Here is a 20042-nt window from a genome sequence, read left to right as displayed (position 1 = left end):
GACTTTTGACTTTAATCCTGTGTATTAATCTGCTGTAAAATGCTGTTAAAACTGGTTCAATGCCACCCCAATGCAGTAGGTGACGCTACGTCTGACGAGTGTCAGACGTTTTTGACAAAACAGCCACAAAGGCTGACGATCACTTCCGGTTCAAACTGGAGTAAACATCCGGTAGCTTTTTAGACAGGAGTGCAGCAGTGATGGATCGTCCGTGCGATTATAGTTTTTTTCATATCTAAGTCAAATTAAGCTCTAATCAAGCCCCGAATATCGCATTTTGAGCAGATTATGAGCCGTAATGCAGGGGTACCTGAGGGAGTTCCAGGGGGTACCCAGCTAAATAATAGTTTGGAACCAAATGGACCCTTATGGGTCTGGAACTCTGAGAGTGTACAAATGGAACCAAATGGACCCTTATGGGTCTGGAACTCTGAGAGTGTACAAATGGAACCAAATGGACCCTTATGGGTCTGGAACTCTGAGAGTGTACAAATGGAACCAAATGGACCCTTATGGGTCTGGAACTCTTGAGAGTATACAAATGGAACCAAATCCATTAAATGGGGGTCCGTAGCCTAATGCATGTCAAACTCTCTGGAACTCACTCCCAACTCGCATCAGAGCTGCCCCCACCCTCGAAATGTTCAAAAGCACACTCAAAACCCACCTTTTCAAACTGGCTTTCCCTACATAACCCCCCCCCCCCCCCCCCCCACACACACACACACACACACACACACACACAGTCACACACACCCCCTTCTTGTTTGTCCCTCTTTTGATTTTGATTTCTAGTTTTTAACCTTTTAAACCTTTTTAAATAGTTTTAATAGTTTTCTAATAAATATGTCTGAACTTCTTTCTGTAAAGCGACTTTGGGTACCCAGAAAAGCGCTATATAAATCGTATATATTATTATTATTATTATTAAACTGGGGGTCCTTGAAATTATACTGGTTGAGAATCACTGCTAGAGCCTTAAAAATCTTCTCTTATGGGGGTCCCTGGCATATCTTTTCAAATGGGGGTCCACAGGCTAAGTAGTGTCAATTTGGGGGTCCTTGACATGAAAAAGTTTGGGAACCACTGCCGTAATGCACATAAAGACTGTGTGCGTGCACTAGGATTTGGGCGTTTTTAGGTGGATTCGATCGATCGTTAGCAAAAAATGCTAAATCATGCTAATTAATGATTATTATTTTCCCAGATCATAGGGAATAAAACAAATCTCGGGATGCCGGGCATGGCATCGATTGCAAAGGTAAATAAATCTCGTTCTCTTGGGGACGGCGCAGAACCAGTTAAGACAGACAATAATTATGTCTAAGCACATGACAATTTAATAATGTACGTACAAGAGCAACATAACGATGTAACAATGATATTTGTATGCATTACACTTGCTTTATACACTTGGTCGTGTTGACCAATTTCCCCCTGTGGATTAATGAAGGCCATCATATCGTAAACTTAAGCCTGTTATTTATGTTAACTACAACAAACAACTTCACTACCTTTAAGAATTTGCAATACTATCTCTCAGGGCAGGGGCCAGATTTACAGTAGTAGGGACTAGGGGCCCCCGGGCTAGACAAGATTTCAGGGCCCACCGCCCACCTCGGCCTTGTGGCCCGAAAACAATAGGGGTATTTTTATTTATTTTTTGGGGTACCCAGCCCCCAGAAAGAGACAGACAGACACTAGTCGCTGTGCATGGTGGGCTTTAGACAAGGCTTTCCACAGCTACCCCGCAACACAGCAGGCACCGTCTGCAGTGCACACAGCACTAAATATACAATAACTAAACACAAATCTCACTTGAATTGGATTGCAATATTTGCAATTTACAATTTCATCATTAAAAAAGCTGCAGCGTTAAAATGTCATATTCTAAATGTTACGTGTTGCAACATTAAAAAACTGCAACTGCAACAAGTCAATATCACTCACTATATATCGACAATTTATCATATTGCGATACCGATATTGTTCATCCTTGATCACGATACGATAAAATACTGTGCAGCCTTAGTGTAAATATCTTTTGAAAGCATCAATCTAAAAAGAGAATGTGATGTCACTGTGTCACCTTACAAGTTGGCACCACTTGTCCATTGAACTCAATGGACAGGTTCAAGATTGACCCTAGATAGTCATCCACCAAATATGACATACATTCAATTTAAATGTATTAGTGTAAACAAAACTTGTGTTCAAAGTAATGTGCTGACAGTAACATATCAATGACAATATGGCTGTCATCTAGATCACATCATTCTATAGCTAAAGTCTCAGAACAGATCAAGTGACTGGGTCTACAACTTAAAAAATATTAAAAAAAACATGTTATCTTTGGGGTTATTGGGGTTGAACAACAGTTATTGTTTATAAACGTTTTTGTGCAATCCCTTAAAGGTATATTCAGTGATTTCACTCAAAAAACCGTAGGTTTCGTTTTTGGCTGGGACCTAAGCCTTTCGTCCAATCAGGATAGAGAGTCAAAAACGAAACCTAAGGTTTTTTGACCCCCAGGGGTTAACTGGGGACAGGGAGGAACTCCTTATATGGTCAGCACACTCTATAGTAGAGAGGATTATCACAACAAAACAAAAAAATAAGTGATATTTGAATTAAGTGAAATCACTGAATATACCTTTAACCTTTCGAGGAATGGAAATTCAATCAAATTAAATAGAATTATCCAATTCATTCTCATACATGTCCAGGCTTCCCAGACTGCTAGAAGAATCTGGTTATTAGAGGCAAATGTTTTTTTTCCCCCTGCAAGCTGCTTGTTCAAGAGATCTCTCACGGCCCACTCACCACTTCCTTGGCCTAGGCACAAAAAAGCGAGGTGAATGAAGGGTTAAAGGGATGAAGCTCATATAAATGAGGCTCTGCGGTCTTCATTCAGACACATGAAAGGCTTCTGTAAGGAAGGAGGGAATGGCCCTGGTCAATGGCCATGCCATGATCATACATATTCAATATTCTTTCATAACCCAAATCAGACCATTTGAGGAAAACTGCAGTCACATGACAAGATTAGTTGGTGTCGATGTGTGGGCTGCTACCCAGGAAAACTATGGTAAGGTTGAACATAGAGCCCTTACACATTGGTTTATGGGGTGTTATGACTTCAAATATAGCTGTTACACTTAATATCTAGGTTATGTCATCTACTTTGGCATCATGTAGGATATTTGCACAATCTGTCAGACAAATAATAAAACTATGGCTATAGCTCACTTAATTGCCAGGTAAGCTCACTCACTCGTACACGTAAGTAAGATGGTTTTCTTCCTAGATGAATTGTTACCTGAGTGGCTTTGTCTTTCATGCTGGAAGGATAGGGTCCATGAGAGTCCCGAGGCCATTGACCAGTGAGGTAAGGCCCTGTGATGGCATCCAGGGAAGATGTCCGCCGAATGGCACTGGAACTTCGCACTTGTAGCTTCACCCTCTCTGCTGCAAATTGTGAGCAGAAAAGCAGATGTAATCATTCACCAGTGGTACACCACCAAAACAATAAAGTTACTGCTGGAGTATGTCAAATACAAATGTATAATGACACAAAAACATCCACCCATATAAATGTAGTAGTGCAATACTGCCTGTTATACTATTTAAGGAGAATCTGGCACTTCAAGTGCACTATATGAACTTTACCCTGGACCAAAATGGACACGCAGGAGGAACCAAGCTCAGTACAAAGCACAATTGTGATGAAAAAAATGTTTTTTTTTCTTTTTTGACTTGTCATTTACTTTTATGGATACGATTAAACATTGTAAACCCCGTTTCTAAATAGGCTATACACGTGCATGTTTTATAGTGCGTGTCTGCACACGTGCACGCAAATGTGCATGTATGCGTGTGCGCAGTGTCTTATGGGGCGTCTCCCCACTTCTAAAAGTAGCACTACAACACTGTACAGAACTACTAGTGAAGTATAAGTCAGGTGTAAGTGTAACTCGCTGAAAGTTTTAATAATTCCTTTAAAGACCAATCCATTGGCCCAGACAGCTGGCGTAGCGGTCCGGGCACCTAGGCTAAGTGTAGTCTGGCAGCGCATCGTGGCTTCAAGTCCCGATCCCAACGGTCTTTGCCTCGTGTCACTCTCCATCCATCCCTCTCCCCATTTTCTGTCAAACTACTGTTCTATAAATAAAAAGGCATAAAAGCCACAAAATAAATCTTAAAAATAGAAGACCTATCTATTATAGTGAACCTCAACAGAAATGCAGCAAGCAAACAGTATTGAAAATGAACCATGTTTTCCTGATATAAGAGTTTCCCCTCCAATCTCTTCTTGTTTTCAAAGTACAGTCAGTTTTAATCTCTTAAGTATTAGTGCTGGTCTGGGTAATAGCAGCTCTGACTGTCCGTCAAACCAAACAAGTAAGCAAATGTACAGTAAATGACAGAGCTAGAGTATCTGAATCTAATGTTATGGGAGCAGTCTGCTGTGAGCCAGAGGAGTTAAGCACACACCACCCACATAAGAACTCATAAACAACCACACCACAATGCACATCAATACAGCCTGCATCCACTCAACATTCCTTCAGCAACTCACACAGTAAAAACACCCAAACAAGAGTTTTTGAGAGCAGGGTAGACTGCAGTAAGGAATGGGTGAAACGCATTAGGCAGGATTACACTCTATATGATTGCTGAAAGCCAACGGAAGCTTCTTGCTTTCCATATCAAAGAGAGCCTAAACTTTTAAGGGTTAGGCAGGTGAAGACTCAAAGAGAGCATGCTCATTCACTTGGTTCCATGTCTGAGCAGGCCACTGCACAGGCCCATCCAATACTAATAATACACAGACTAACACACAATGTCTAAGCTATCTACATGGGGCATCTCTCCTAGCACAATTACACTGTGGTTCATTGTTGTTCTTTGTACAGAGAATACATAGACATATCCACCAGAAGGTATTGCCTAAGTAAACTTGCTGGGCTACAGTAAAATTCCCTGAAGTACTGTAGACAAAGGAAGCAGGCTAAATTTCCATCAATATTGATACAGGCCAAGCCAGTGTTCTCAGAACCGAGCTTGTGGTTATTTTCCATCATGTCCCCAGTGGCTGAAATGGAAGAATCTGACGGAAAAAGAACAAAATATCTGATAGTAACAAACAAGGTTCGATTGCCTGGGGGGTGGGGGGCCTTGGTTGGGGGGGGGGGGGGGGAGGGAGGGGTGTCAGGGGGAAAAATCCATACCTTTGCTTTTGATATACCCAACAGGTCTTGCATTTTTTTATCGCCGGCAGTGGGTACACGTTTTATCCCTGAAGATGCTTCTGGTCAGACTGAATTAACATGCATTTATTTTTGGGAAACTGACATAATAATGTCATTATTGGTCAGATAACTGTTGAAAATGTACACCCTCCCCAGGGCGTTAAAAGTCTAAGAGACTAAGAGTCTTCTGCCGATTTCTAAAGCAGGTTATTTGATCATTCATGGACTGTCATTTTGTGGTGTTTTTTCCGACCTTCACCAGCAGTTAAGTGTATATGCATTATGCTTTCACATTTTGTCAATGACAGTTTGTTAGCATCATTAGCTTTTCACTATACACAAGCTAGCTTAAAGTTAGTCTCAGCAAATAAAGTCTCAGCAAATAAAGTATGCAAACATGTTTCATGTTTGCAAATGTGACACTTTAGTAACAGTTTATCAAACGTTCAGAAAAGACAGGAAAGCTTCTGCCAAAAGTTGACTTATTTGGACAACATGCTTGTTTTCACATTTGCTCCAACTCTGCAGTTTGAATGGGTGACAATGAGGCAGGCCTATTTCAGCACAGCTGGCACTTTGACAGGGAGAGGGACTTTCATTGTTGGTATGGTGTGGCGAGAGGATGAGGTCATGGTGGTTAACCTAAAGGTCACGTAATGGTATTTCACCCTCTTGTCCAAGGTCTTCACGCTGTCCTCATATACTGGCGACCCTTTAACTCACAGGCCAAAACAAGATGAGGGACACAACAAATAATTAGATTGCAAATGTAACATATTGTGTGTATTCCAGTTGGGCATACTGGTATTAAGATAGCCAAGACTTAGTGAGGTGTTTTTTTTAGGTTTAATCAAACCGTCTCACTATAGGAGCCCAAGAAACTAGCCCACAGCTTCAGTTATTAATTTGAGACTCTGCTGTTCGGATGGTAAGACACACTGGATAATACAATCCATGGAGTGCATCCATTATTAAAGCTGGGTGATAAGTCATATTCGTGAAACCGTACAAATAGAATCCTAATCTCCAAAGCCCTCGTAGATAAACACCATGTGAGGCTCCTTCTGGCTTGTGTGGACTGGCAGGTCACAGCCAATCGAGGAAAGGTCAAGTCTCTATCATCATCAATAGCATGGAACACTGGTTGGGGTTAAAGGTCATCTCTTTTGGAGGACTGAGGAATGTATGGCATGTTATTATGGTGGGAAATTACCACCAGCCACATGCTGGTAAATGAGCTGTAGCTGGTAAGTTGGTGGACTTTCACAGGTAGGTCCAATTGTGTTCAGAAAGAAATCCAGTTTAATAGTAAATGACAAAAGAGTCTGGCGAGTTTTGCGATGTATCCGCTAAGAAACAAAGACCTTCTGCCCACTGTCTTGCAATTAAAACACCCTTTTGTTTGGTGGAAAATATAGCCCGAAGGTCCACTCCATGCACTAAAACATTGATAAAAGTCACAAAAAGGAAGAAGAGTGCATGGTACTTCTTTGTGATTTCAGGGTTTTCTCTTACGCACCTGCCATACATGGTGCAAGAGCTTTACTGTGGGATGTATCCCAGCCACTGTGAGCAGTGGACAGAAAGGCTTTGTGCCCTGTACTGAACACTGATCAGGGTTAAAGGTCATCACATTTGAGGTATGTGAAGCATGCTCTCAAAGATGGTTACCAACTCTACAGTAAAGGCAATGCATCTCTCTGACAAGTAGGCTGCCATTTTGGTGAAAGGTAAGTTCAGGAAGCTATTCAATTTGGCTAAAGGGGGCATTTGGTGGACTGTGTTCACTTGTCCAGCAAGAGGTGATTCACAACCTGGTGTGCTGAAGGTCATTGTAGTGCAAAATACCTGGTTGCATTCATAGACACTGGCAAATTTAGAAACACTCGCCAGTTGCCATTGTTAACCTACAGTCAGACTCGGCATGTCTCCTACCAGTTACTGAAAAAGCAAGCTGCTGCTGTATTCAGATATTTCTGTATCAGTGTTTCAGATGGTCGTCAGATGGTACATGGTTATTTGTGTGCGTTTGTACCCTGTTCAATGCTAAATGCAGAGTTTACAGAAAATAGCCATGATTGTTCCAGAAAAAAATGGTGCTGGCAAGGGACAGGAAAATACAACCAGTCTAAAAACCAGCTGCAGCATCGATATTTGGCAGGAGAGACTGTCACATAAACAAGATTTAAGGAGGCAGTGAAAACTGATTTAGAGCAGCATGGTCTCTCATATCCTCTTCAGCCAGTCTCCTTATCACCTGAAAGAACGACAGCTCAGCATGCCCACACAAAATGTCACACCACTCACTTTGAGGGCAGGAAACTAGCTTTTCTATCAAATGGTTACAGTGACCGATTTAATTAAATAAAAGTCACTTTCTGAACTGAAACGTTGTTTACATCGAATGCTGACAAACATACCAGGCATATCATAGGTCATCTCCACTGTCCACCAGACTACAGTATGTATGTACTATGTTGTGTACACATGCAGTAGCTAGCTACATTATACCAAATGTGTGGCATGGAGGACAACTAACACCAGACCTTTGAGAATACAAACATGTCTAATACTAGCCACCTCTCAGACAAAAAGAAAGAAAAGTAAATGGAGCACTCTATTTTTGTGTACAATTGGATGGTTGGGCAGACTGAATAGCTCGGGCACACATACACTTTTGCTTTAAAGATGTATAGCCTGAAACTAAAGATGTGATATGATAAATAAGTGTCACAAAAGTACAAGAATTCAGATTATGTTTTGTTTTAAGTTATCAGAAGATATTTGACACCATGGCAGCAAGGCGTGCGTGATACAAAGAGGTAGCATGGCATGAACAGGCTGTCAAGAGCTGTGGTGTGCTCGACACAGGAACAAAACTCATAAACGTTACCTCTGCAGACTGGCGAGTTTGGACCTCGGTCTGGTGAGCACGAGTCCTTATTTTCAGGGGACAGTCTCTGCCTTGCATTTGCACCACAATTTAAAATGGGGCTCGAGGGACTCGATCCGCTGCTGTTCGTGGCTCCATTGTTGCTTCCAACGCCGAGCCCGAGAGACTGCGTGCGTGTCGGGCTACTCTGACCCCCGGCCAGGAGTTGATAGGGCACGGTAGCACGGATAGGGTGCAAGCGGCAGCTGTTGGATGAACTGGGGGAGCCCGTATTGCTACGTCTCACTCTCGGCTGCTGGAGCGAATTGCCGGGGGCTGACATTCTTCTACAATGCCTCTCAAGTCTCAAAGCTGTCGGAAAAACGTATCTCCGAACTTTCTACTTCTGTGGAGGGGGAATGGAAGATTCGGCCGTTAGCAAAATAATGTTAACAGTTAGCTTCCTGTAATTTTTCACCTCATGCGTTGATCTGAATTTAAAGATGCCCTGGACACAAAGGAAGCATTCTTTAGTTATAAACGTACCTGGAGTGTTAAAACATGTCGCCGTATTCAATAATCTTGACATATAAAACGTAAAACTTAATTCCAAAGCACTTTTTAAATCTATAAATTCAAACGTTCTCCTCTCAGCTTCTCCACATCCACTAAACTTAAATGACAGTTGTATCGGCAAGACTACTGGCTGATACACGTGGGCGGGTTACGCTCTTTAATAGTGAACATGTGGTTGGACAGCCGAGTTTTACAGTAACATTACCCATTGGTCTAGCATGGTCTATGGATTGTACTTTCAGCCAATCACTAAAGTGATGCGTTTTGAGAACTGCCAAAGTTTCTCTTGAAAATGTCTTCTTTAAACATTACACAACAACAATTGTGGATAATTAGGATTAAATATGGAGTCACTTGCCATTACTGTATATGCCTTAAGTTATTTCACTTACTGTATTTCTTGTTACTTATTTCTTGGCTATAGCCTACTTCTCCATATCTGCCATTTTTTTATTCTGGTGTTTGAGTTGATTAGTTAAAAAAGTGAAGATTAAAGATGAAGATGCTCAGAGTATGTTTGAAATCACAATCTTTTAAACAAAATTCAGACACACTGATTAGTCACAAAAAAAATGTATTTTCAAAAGCAAACAGGAAAGACCATTTCATTTTGCTCCCATATTTATGAAACACGAGTATCTTAGTTATCACAACTTGACAATTTCTCAAACCTGCTCCAATATAGTTCACAAAAGAGCAGCAGGCCTACAAAACCCTGGTCAAAGCAGCATACAGTAGCTCCCATGCTCCATCCATCCTCCATGACTAAGTGATTTAGTTAGCTCTGGTGCAGCCCCCCCCCACCCGTCCCCTACCCACTTACAATGCGTCTGCGGGTTCAAGCTGGAGTATAAGAGGGTGGTAAATAATGAGAAAATACATTTACAATGCAGCTTACACACAGCCGGCTCCTCGGACGGCACCCTTCTTTGGTCTGATGTGTGGTATGCATATTCTGGGTGCAATTTGGGCACCAGAGAAAGTGAAGGCGAGAAAGAGAGGCTCTGTGTGTGCGCGTGCATGTGGGAGTGGGGGCACACAGGCTCAGCATGTCTGTTCCCTCACCCTAAAGCCTGATTCATACTTCATCGCACCGCGGTCTCGCGGGCCAAAACTAGCAGACCTACAAGCTCACAACGATTGCCGGATGTGACGCATCGTGAGCTTGTAGGTCTGCTGTTTTCGGCGAGCGACACTGTCGTGCGACGGAGCTTAAATTAGGCTTCAGTCAATGGTGTTCCGGCAGCTGAGGTTCTTTATGAGAAGAACAATCTGGAGGGTCTTGTCGGAGTGCCGAGCAGCTGCTGTTTTCTAGGGGGGCCTCTTTCATGGACCACCACAGGCCTGGAGAGGGGAGGTGAATACAGACTCCCAAACCTCACCCCTCCCCCCTCCTCCTCCCACTCTTTCTCAAACACACCACATACGTTCTCTACCTCCTCCTCCTCCTCCTCCTCCTCTTGCACCATCCTTTCCACACATGCCTTTATGAGGTATCTGAAGATCCTTTAGTAACCCCCCAAAGCCCAAAATAACACACGCAAAAAAAACAGCCAAAATAAAAAATGAGATAATATTGTATTGGCACGTGTAATCTGCTGATGTGCGAGTATATCCTTTTTAATAGAGCATAATAAAAATCATCCTGATTCAACCTCTTGTTGTGCACCTGTCCTGAGCAAATCAATATGTTTGTTAAGTGGGATCTCACATTGTCATTTGCAGGGTTGATTAGCTACATTGCCTCCCTTTCCTTCATGGATTAGGTTAGTATTAACATGAACACATCAGAAACACACCCTGCCTCCCTTCTTGTGATGAAACATGTACGTGTATACTACAATGTTACATTCACTTACGGCTATAACTTATTAAAAAAAAAAAAAAAAAAGGAAAAAAAAAAAGTAGTAACTCAGCAGCACATATCCAGAAAAGGACTCTTATCTGAACCGAACCCTTTGTCCCTGTACTTGTTCTTGCCGAGTTGAGGTGCTGTAGTCGTGTCCTTAGCCTGGGTGGGATTTCTTTGCTGGTGTTTAAGCTTTTAGGCAAGATCCCTCCCATCTTTAGCTGCTGTCCGAAGGCACCAGGTTCCCTGTTGTGTCCAGTTGCATGCACTTACACGTGCAGGCCGACACTGGGCACTCAGAGTGGTCTCTGTAGAGGACAGGTGAAGGTCAACCACACAACCAGTAACATGTCAATACAATAGGAAATAAAGTGGTGTCCTGACCAAAGCACAGACATACCTAGCTAAAAGTGAATTCACATATCTGACAATATTATCTGGATAACAGAGTTCTAACCTGAACCAGCTGAGCATATGGCCAGCATGGCCGCCATGTCGACAGTTATGACACCAGGTAAACCAGTTGTTGAACTGGGCCAGTTTGTTCTCCCTGGTAAGGTCCACCTTCTCATCTGTCTTCGCTGTGCCTTGCAGAAGAAAATGATTTGATCATTAAGTCTATATACAATCAATGAGTAAGTAAGTAACAATCAGTATGCGCGTAGATCTTCTCAACAACCCCCTTTCACTGTGAACATACAGATATTCTGTGCATAGATGTGCCACGCAATGGTAGTCTTGAGGCCTGGTACGGTAGGCCTGAGGCTTATATTGGTAGGCCTGAGGCCTACCATACCGGCCTGACCGGTCAATAAGAATGCTGAATTAACTAGCTTGTATTGGTAACTTTGACTGCACAGTATTCTCCCATTTAACCTCCTTGTCTAGGCCTATATTTATTAACCCACAATCGAATGTTATTCAATTTAATTCACATGCACAATGGGACAGTAGTGTTTTCATATAGGCCTACATTTACCTTGCCGACATCACTTCGCCTCTGAGATTTAATAATATTTGGACTGCTGACAGTAGGCTCTCTTCACACATATATATATATATATATATGCATGCCTCTGACAATTTAATTTCTTTGATGCTGAAGTAGGCCTAAACACCACACATTTCTCTGCAAATGGTTTTACTACTGCCACATGTTGACAGGTGTGTGTAGGCTAAAGAGGCTTTAGGGAAACAGGTTTTCTTCTAAATGTATTCATGCAGGAGGCCTTACGTGCCAAACGTCTATGTTGTCTATTTCTACGTTGTTGTGTTTGACTGTTTCCCAAAAAAGGACAGTGTCTGACAGCCAATCTGAAACCGCTTCTGTTTGCGGCCTAGAGTGGTGTGTTCAAGCTACGTGCAACACAACATTTCTTTGGGAAACGCAGCAAATATCATTATACTCTCTGGAGCCCATTCACTTTTGTACATATACCATTGTAATAAGGAAGGAAGAAGGCCTGTCCAGTGCCCACCACTACACTCAGGTATGCAATATCCTCTCACTGCAGATACACGTGAGTATGGCTCCCTGCACCAGATAATGCTTAGCGGTATCCACTTAAGGCGATGCCGAGATGTGTGTTATGACGTTAATCCAGAATCTCTGCACATGCTATACTATTAGACATGCTACACTATTACTGTAGTTAAGCTCACCTGGGCAGTTGGACACGGGTGTGCCCATGTTCATAAGGCAGAGGGCACAGCGTGGCAGGGGTTTCCTGCAGCCAGGGCAGCTGGTGACCTTTGACTTGGTGGGCGAACCACTGACACCATACTGGCTGAAGCCACGGCCTTGATGAGGCATGGCTGAGCAACTGTAGGAGATGGATTTCCCACAGAAATTACAGCTCACAAACACCTGGCCGCCACAGGAGAGACAATACAAAGGTCAGCTGATAAGAACAAGTGAAATGAAGATAGAGCAAGTTGGCTGGCATTTGCCAGCTGTCTTTTTCGTCATAAGGGTTTTATGATAAGCCAGCTGTCTCTTTCGTCATGAAGGTTTTATTATGAAAGAGTTGCATAATAAATTATGGCATATACTGTAAGCAGTCTGAGGAGTAAAAGTCTAGATACCTGAATGGACCGATTAGATTATATTGAATTGGCAAATTCCTCCACTTGGAAATTGACTGTGATTTATCTTGAGGACTATACTGTATGAGATTGTTAAAATAACAATAATTTAAGAGAAGCAGATGTTGATTTAGCAAACATGTCATGGCATGAAAGCCAGCAATGTGATTATGTTCATGGAATGGAATACACACTTTTCCAAGAAACGGATTTCAAACTAACCTTACAGGAATTAAAATGTACAATATATACAGGCATTCAGCAGGCGCTTTTATCCAAAGCGTGTCAACTACACGTGAGATTGGAATATTAAGCACAGTAGAATAGGCATGAACTCACAAACAAGGTAAATAGTCACATAAGGCGAGTGCAGTAATAACAATGTAGTCAGTGCCTCAAATTAAAAAAACATAAAAAAATAATAAGGAATACAACAGAAATGATCTATTGTTACCTGTGCAAGGGGTTTAGAACTAGGGTCCAGCTTGCCCCTATGGATGTCAAACTCTGCCCGTTTATGCCAGAATCTCCATGCATCTAGTAAGTTGCGGTAGTTCTCAATCCAGCACTGGACCCTAGGGTCCTTCACAACCTCACCTGGGGAACCCTGGAGAGAGAAATACTCAGATTACACTATATAGAATAGATTGTGGGATACCGTGTGCACATCTGTTCTTTCCTCAGGTGCAGTGAAAAGAGAAATAATCATCAGCAAGCCGGCTGATTTTAGACATGGTCAAAGATAGAATGTGTGTATTCACTACCATGAGCATACAGAAGCTGGCGGTCTGAACATCACCGGTACGATCGACGTAGCTCTCCATCAGGTCCACTCCATCTTTAGTGAGCCCTGTGAGCAGGATGCCTTCCAGGTTTCCGGCCTCCTTCATGTCAGTGGTCAGCTTTTCAATGTAACGAGGTAGCTGCGAAGTATCAAATAGAAATTCAAACCATGTGCATGCAGCTCACATCAAATTAACTTCTGACTATGGTCTAGTTAGGATTTACTTAACATGAATGTGGTCATGGAAAAGTGATGTAATTGTATTTCACAGCCAGATCATTATCTACTTCCGTTATTAGTAAAAGTTATTACCTGTGTGTCATTGAGGAACATACACGCAAAGGCGACTCGGTCCCGCACTGCAACACTGCTCTCATACTAAGATCAGAGAGAATATTGTTATTAATTTATTCATGTTTCATTTGGTAACCTTACTATTTTTTTGTTTTTACAAATATATAATGTGCACATCTGCACAACACCACAATGTTCATTGTATTTTGATTTATATTGTATGCCACTTAAAACTCACTGAGGACCTCTAGGGGATTTAGGCCTAAATGTCCTGTGTTCTAACTAACTTCACAAGGCTTTGACCAGGGATGGAAATTATTACAAATCAAGTTAAATTAGATTACATTGTTTTTGGTTAAGTGTATTCTACAAATGTACACATGTCAATGCCCTGTGGGTACTGTTTTATGCACATAATATAGAAGTTCATTTTTTCTTCTTCTTCAGTGAAATATCCCATTTGCAAAATTCCCCAATAATCTGAGACTCCAAAGCATTCCATGCCTTTCCTTCTGTTTGGAATAGGGTAGAGCTGTCAGAAATGGTTCTAAATGCATTTTACAACAGCACTATGTTCTTTCCCTCTCATACAGTACCAGAACTCCATCGTAGGCCCCAGACTCGCTGGTGAGGAAGGCGAACATGACACAGAGGTAGGGGTTTGTGAGCTGAAGCCTAAGTGAACTGCACATCTCTCTCCATAGGGAGTTCTTCTCGTCAGTGTAGCCGGATAGTGCCATGGCCACAACATTCAGGTTCAGGTCACCTATGGCCGGGGAGGTGTTGAGTCGTTAGTGGAGAATGGAAAATGGAAATATAGCGAGGGATTGGAAAGCCCAGTAGGGAGCAGTGTTTCTAAATTCCTTAAAACTAGATTTTTTTTGGAAGACAGAAGGTATAATATGCATCTGAGCAGTTTAAAACAGTTAAATAATTCATATATTTTTAATTAACAGTATATTAATAGTTATGTAATGTGTTGTTACTATTGACACCTGTTGAGTCAGAAAGCCTAGTAGAAGAGTACCACTATACTACGATGCCATTATTGTGTTACGTAAATAAGAAAGGAATAGCACACAAAGTACTGTTGACACACCATATCTAATGAATCAACCCATCAGTCATGCTCAGGAAATGCTCATTAGAGCCTCTTGTAGAAACACTTGTGACCTACATTTGAAGTTTCCTCTGTGAAGCTGTTTAAACAAGAGGCTTTTCATTTACACCTCTACAGACTACATGCTAATAACTGTTACATGATCAAAGATGTAAATAGTTAATACATTCTTACAATATAATATCTGTAATTTGAGTGCTTTTTACATCCAAGAAAGTATACCAAATTGAATTGAATTAATTTCATAAGTGTTAGGTCTGTCTAATCAAATCAATCAAATATCAAAGTCAAGGGGAAAGGGAAAGGAGAAAAAAGGCTTGCACACTTAAAAGTACTGCACCAAATTGTTATCTTTTCATGTCTTTTACTGCAGTTACTGCATAAAAGTAAATCATAGTGTGTTGACCATTGCATAATTTATACAGTCTGGCACCTAACATGTCTAGTTGTCTAGAAGGTCTTTCTGTCCGCAGCTAATCGAGCAAACCGCTGGACTGGTCAGTGCCAAAGTAAGTCAATACCAGGATATTTTTCACATACTGTGAAAATGCTTTTGTGTGAATATTTTCACTGTTCAGATCCACCTTCCTGCAACCCCTACATATTTGGACAAGACTGACGACATTACTGGACAGCTTGTTATCCTGCCTGCAGAAATGTGTGCAGGTTAATATTGTAATCAACCCTGTCTTGTATCTTTGTTTGTGTCTCTCTGAAACTAAACTAACTTGGGAACAGATGGGTTGAGTTTCATGAAACTGGGGGAATGATCAGTAAGCTACATTGAATAAATGATTAACTTTTGATTAAAAAAAGAAAAGGACAGTCAAAACTAGAACTGCACTCTATCGGGTGCCTACTTGCGCGTTGCACACAAGTAGGCCATAAATGGCCATTAGTGCGCAAGCAGATTGCGCAAGTACTGCCGACCACTACGAACTTTCAAATCTCAGCCTCTCTGTAAAACATTGAAATGAAATACTAAAGTCGGGTTATAACTGGCTGTCAATGGTGACGTAATTACGATATGTTTCAATATTGGTTGGGTAACAGGTAATGTATGTATGTAAGTAGTAAGTTGAAAGTACTATACTGTGGTCGGCTGGCTTTTTTATGTGCATATGTTTTATGTTATCTTTTTATTGGTAGGTATATATACTGATGTTGATGGTGACGTAATTAAGATATGTTTCAATGTCGGGTTATAACTGGCTGTCGATGGTGACATAATTAGGATATGTTTCAGTGTCAGGTGAATTAAAGGTAATGTCTGCATGTATACATGTATGTAATCTGAAACCTATCTGTATTACGTCACCATCAAAAGGTGACGTAATAACCCGGCATCGATACATATCTTAATTACGTCACCATCAATACCTACCACGCATACGCATGCATTTGTACCAGCACGACCACAATACTTGCGCGCTCTGCTTGCGCAAGTAATGACAGTGTCATATCTCACAAACGGAAATGAACGAATCAATAAATCAACTAATCCAATCAATGATCGAGTCAACCAACTTAGGTGTATGCCATTATAAACTGTGCAAGTATGGTATTGTCACATTCCCCACCCTTGTCAGCAGTGGCTCCCTTGTTGAGGATCTGGATAGCCCGGCGGATGTCCAGGTTGAAGAGTGCCACGGCTGCCGCCCGCTCCCAGTCACTCTCCTGCTCCAGGCTGCGCAGAAAGGGCTCTACGTCAATGTCTGGCCCACGGCTGATCCAGCCACACAGCCGCAGGGCCAGGCTGCGCTCCTCGCTGAGGTAGCGTGGCACGTCCGTCTGGCGGTCTGAGCCACTCCAGCACCTGCGATTCTCAGTCGTACCTGGGGACGAGTGGGGAATGGACAGTCAGTAATTCACTGTCGATTAATCCTCAGATTCACATTCTTATTGCTTTATTCTGCTTTTTTTATGTTTATTTATATATTTTCTATATGCATTTTCATCTTAATTGTGCAGTTTGTATTATGTTGCACTGTCAATGAGCCCCAACACAACATTCTTGCGTCTGAAAAACGAGTAAAAAAGGTATTTACAGATACGTTTGTAGGGTTTACTCTCTGGCATCGATTTTGTTTTCAAATACAAAATGCTGCTTCTTCGTGAAGTGCTATTTCTGGTTTTGAATAATTGCATGTTATTCACTCATAATGTGGCTTTTCTTATGCATTATCAGGCAGCTTCACACCACTGATGCTTCTTACCTGAGCTGGTCTTTACAATATTCTTAATGCCGGAGTAGACAAGGGTCTGTTTATTCCCCTGTAGCTTCAGCTCCATGTCCTCTGTGCACTGCTTCATATGTGATACTTACATAGGAAATGTAACAGTCATTGCAGAAGAGCAGCATAATTACATCTACAAGCGCAGCACAATTGCTCAACTTCATACTAGGTCAAGGGAGAGGGAGAAATAGTTTTTCCTTCCCCAATGGTCACAATGGCATGCCAACGATGGAAGTCGGGAAAGATGGAAGTCGGCTCGGGAACGATGCATGTTGGAAATGAAAGTGCCATCCAGTTATGCAATACCCATTGTCAGAGTACCCGTCTGTTTTTAAGCTCATACATATGGAGATTTCTGTATATATCCATCTGTGTCCTTTTACAGATGTAGCACCGTGTCGGGCATGCCCAAATATGGAGTCTACGCCAGTCTATGACGTCATAGATGACAATTTGGTTCTATCGCCTCGATGCCAGGCACCGCACTCCCGCGTTTGAAGTTGGTCGGGAATTTCTCAAGATAAGTTACACATAGACAGACACACAGATTTTGTGCATTTATAGTATGATTCTCATACACATCCTTTAAACTGGCCTATATAAAGCTAAAAATAATAGTTGAATTTGTGTAATATACTTATACATGGTCTGTTGTGTTGTCAGTTGTGTCAACAACAGCATTACCATCCTACAAAAGAATCTGTCACTACTCACCACCATTTGTCTTTAGTAAAGGATATAATACAGGTCATACCACAAAGATTTGAGCTGAGAATCCCCTCCTCCAGCTAGCAGGTGATTCTTCCACACCTGGACGGTATCGTGGCCATACCTGGATTGGGCCCTCTGCCTCATCTTAGTGGCTATGTCTTTCTCAATCATGCTCTCAGCCGCCCCCTCCGGGCAATCCTCGGAACAGTCGTACAGGTGCCTGCCACAGGCCCACATGAGCGATGTGGTGGAACTCCAGGCCAGCGAGATGCGCTCAAACACGGTGAAGTCAGTCATGACTCGGTTAGCAGCAGACACCACCACCATGCGGTTCTGGGAGGAGGGGTGCCAGGCAAAGCTGCCGATCTGGCTCTCACAGGGCTGCACACTGCGTTCAATGATAGTTGGCTCCGTCTCATCGCCAATAGGCGTGGGCGTGTGCTGCATGTCATACAGGCGGATGATGTTGCTGTCCCGCGTCAGCGTGGCCAGTAGGCCTGTGCGTGTGGGACACCAAGCCACCTGAGAACCCAGAGCAAGAAATGATTGAGCACAATTTAGAATCTTTTGGTGTTACTTATTTTAGTCAGATTGAACATGTTCTTGATTTTCAAAACGTTACCTTGGTGAGTGGCTTGGGCTGCTCAGTGAGCGTGAGCACGGGCTTCTCAAACTTCCTCAGATCCCAGATGGCCACCTGGCCCTCAAAGAACGAGGCCACGCGGTCACTGAAGTGTGGGTCCACTGTAACGCCCTGGATGGCCTTAGTGTTCACGAACGTCTTCTGACTGGTGTTCCTCAGGTCAAAGATGGCCAAGTTACGGTGCATACCAGCCAACAGCAGCTTCTGATCACGAGGTAGCCAGCAGAGGGACAGGCAGGCGTCATTCTGTCCGAGCTCATACAGTGGTTTGGTAACCACCATGCCCGAGTCCATATCCACAGAGGACAGGCGAATCTTCTCAGCAGCAACACTTGCATCTGGTGAAAACTTACTACTAATATCCCATATGAGAACAGAGAAGTCCGCTCTGTGTTTGTCTAGCCCAGCGGCCAACCAATTGCTGTCCACGGGATTCCAGGCTAAAGTGTTGCACTGACGGGCGTGTTTAGGCACAAACTCTTTCCCCATAAGCTCTTTGCATTTAGAGTTGTGGCTCTGGCCCAGGCTGGTGAGCACGACTCTACCATTGGCTTGACCTACAGCTAGGAGACACTCAGGCTCATGCTTTGGATACCAGGCCACACATTTCATATAAGGCGTGTCAGAGTTAATGGCTAGTAAGGTAGCAGCGGTTTCCTCAGAGAGTGGGAGAGTGCCGACCTTGGTTTCAGCACTACCCACTGGTCCAATGCGGTAGAGTCCCAACTCAGAGTCACAGATGACATAACGGTCAGGGTGGTGGGGAGACCACAAAATGTCCGGTTTTGAACCACTCATGATTTAAATGTTTATAGGTTATCTTCAGTTGAATCTTCTTTCTATAAGGGTAAACATGATTTGTAACCTGATAAAATGACATTTCAGAACAGGCCACTGTTTTAACATGCACCAAACTTTATATCAAAAAAGGTCTACTTTGTTACTATCGTTAAGCGTCAGAAAATTTCACAAATACTTGCTTAGAAAGAAATCACATATTTTACTGAATAAAAATATAGGCTATAGACTTAGTTAGGGTGTAGATTGAAAGTTTATAGGCACCCGGAGGGCTAACTTGTGCTAGCGCTAACAAGCTAAATAAAAACAACACATCAGTGGTCAGCTAGGGTTACCGAGTCATCGAGAACACATCGTCGGTCAAATTGGATGTCTGATGAATACTGTCGCAGTTTAAGTATTAGAAGTAAAATATGAGATATCCTACTTACAACTTGTGATACACATGTCGATAGTAACCGCTGTTGAGCTTCTCTGGTTGTTGTGTGTTACACCTAAACATGACCGTGGGGTGAAGACTGACAAGTATTCGATGGTTCCTGTTACGCACACATAAACTGTGACGCGCAGTTCCCCGCTAAGAGGCGCTGCAACCACGAAAATGTATTGCCTGCCGATCATAATTTTAAATCCTAGTTCTCGCATGAAATGAAAACACATACAATTTGGCCTATGATACACTAATTTGATTTGTGAATTAAAAAAACTACGTCATCTGTTCGCATATCAAAAGACTGGCTGACTGACTGTAGGTGTAGAGTGTAGACAGTCCACTGCAGCTGTCATATAGATTGTAGAAATAAGACTAATAAATAGTGTAA

At 42.4% G+C, this 20042-nt stretch overlaps 2 protein-coding genes across 6 annotated transcripts in view; both read right to left on the bottom strand.

Moving 5' to 3' along the window:
• The window catches only part of glcci1b (glucocorticoid induced 1b), a 31101-nt gene extending 22309 nt beyond the window's left edge, over positions 1-8792 (bottom strand). For both annotated transcript variants that reach the window (XM_083761109.1, XM_083761110.1), the window contains exons 1-3: positions 8671-8792; positions 8146-8530; positions 3320-3468 (exon numbers count right to left, since the gene is read on the bottom strand). In XM_083761109.1, the coding sequence (XP_083617235.1) occupies positions 3320-3468; positions 8146-8467 (471 nt within the window). In that variant the 5' untranslated portion in view covers positions 8468-8530; positions 8671-8792. The remainder of the gene's footprint in view (positions 1-3319; positions 3469-8145; positions 8531-8670) is intronic.
• A 493-nt stretch (positions 8793-9285) lies between these two features.
• Positions 9286-19731, bottom strand: mios (missing oocyte, meiosis regulator, homolog). Of its 4 annotated transcripts, none has more exons than XM_083761830.1 (12): positions 19653-19731; positions 18403-19262; positions 17810-18302; positions 17049-17147; positions 16413-16667; positions 14309-14478; positions 13731-13796; positions 13399-13557; positions 13089-13241; positions 12212-12416; positions 11007-11136; positions 9286-10857 (listed from the first exon to the last, which is right to left on the bottom strand). In XM_083761830.1, the coding sequence occupies exons 2-12, from the start codon at positions 19219-19221 to the stop codon at positions 10767-10769; spliced, it is 2640 nt and encodes an 879-aa protein (XP_083617956.1). In that variant the 5' UTR covers positions 19222-19262; positions 19653-19731; the 3' UTR covers positions 9286-10766. The 4 variants fall into 4 exon arrangements, 2 of the variants coding, with proteins under 2 accessions (XP_083617956.1, XP_083617957.1); XM_083761831.1 differs by having other exon boundaries at positions 11007-11130; XR_014569091.1 differs by having other exon boundaries at positions 10832-10857; positions 12212-12372.
• Between the last annotated feature and the right edge of the window lie 311 nt (positions 19732-20042).

The sequence above is a fragment of the Protomyctophum parallelum genome (genome assembly GCF_964188405.1).
Source record: "Protomyctophum parallelum genome assembly, chromosome: 3".
Classification (NCBI taxonomy): domain Eukaryota; kingdom Metazoa; phylum Chordata; class Actinopteri; order Myctophiformes; family Myctophidae; genus Protomyctophum; species Protomyctophum parallelum.
The sequence above is the reverse complement of the archived record's forward strand: the minus strand, read 5'-3'. Positions and strand labels throughout refer to the sequence as shown.

What these genes read in the sequence shown, in the direction of transcription:
- mios (XM_083761830.1), bottom strand. Translation starts at nt 19,221, where the DNA reads ATGAGTGGTTCAAAACCGGACATTTTGTGGTCTCCCCACCACCCTGAC. An exon ending in TTTGTGGTATGACCTGTATT is followed by an intron (nt 17,148 to 17,809) that starts ATATCCTTTACT and finishes TGTAAGTATCAC; the next exon opens with ATATGAAGCAGTGCACAGAG. An exon ending in GTTCTAAACCCCTTGCACAG is followed by an intron (nt 12,417 to 13,088) that starts GTAACAATAGAT and finishes TGTGGCGGCCAG; the next exon opens with GTGTTTGTGAGCTGTAATTT.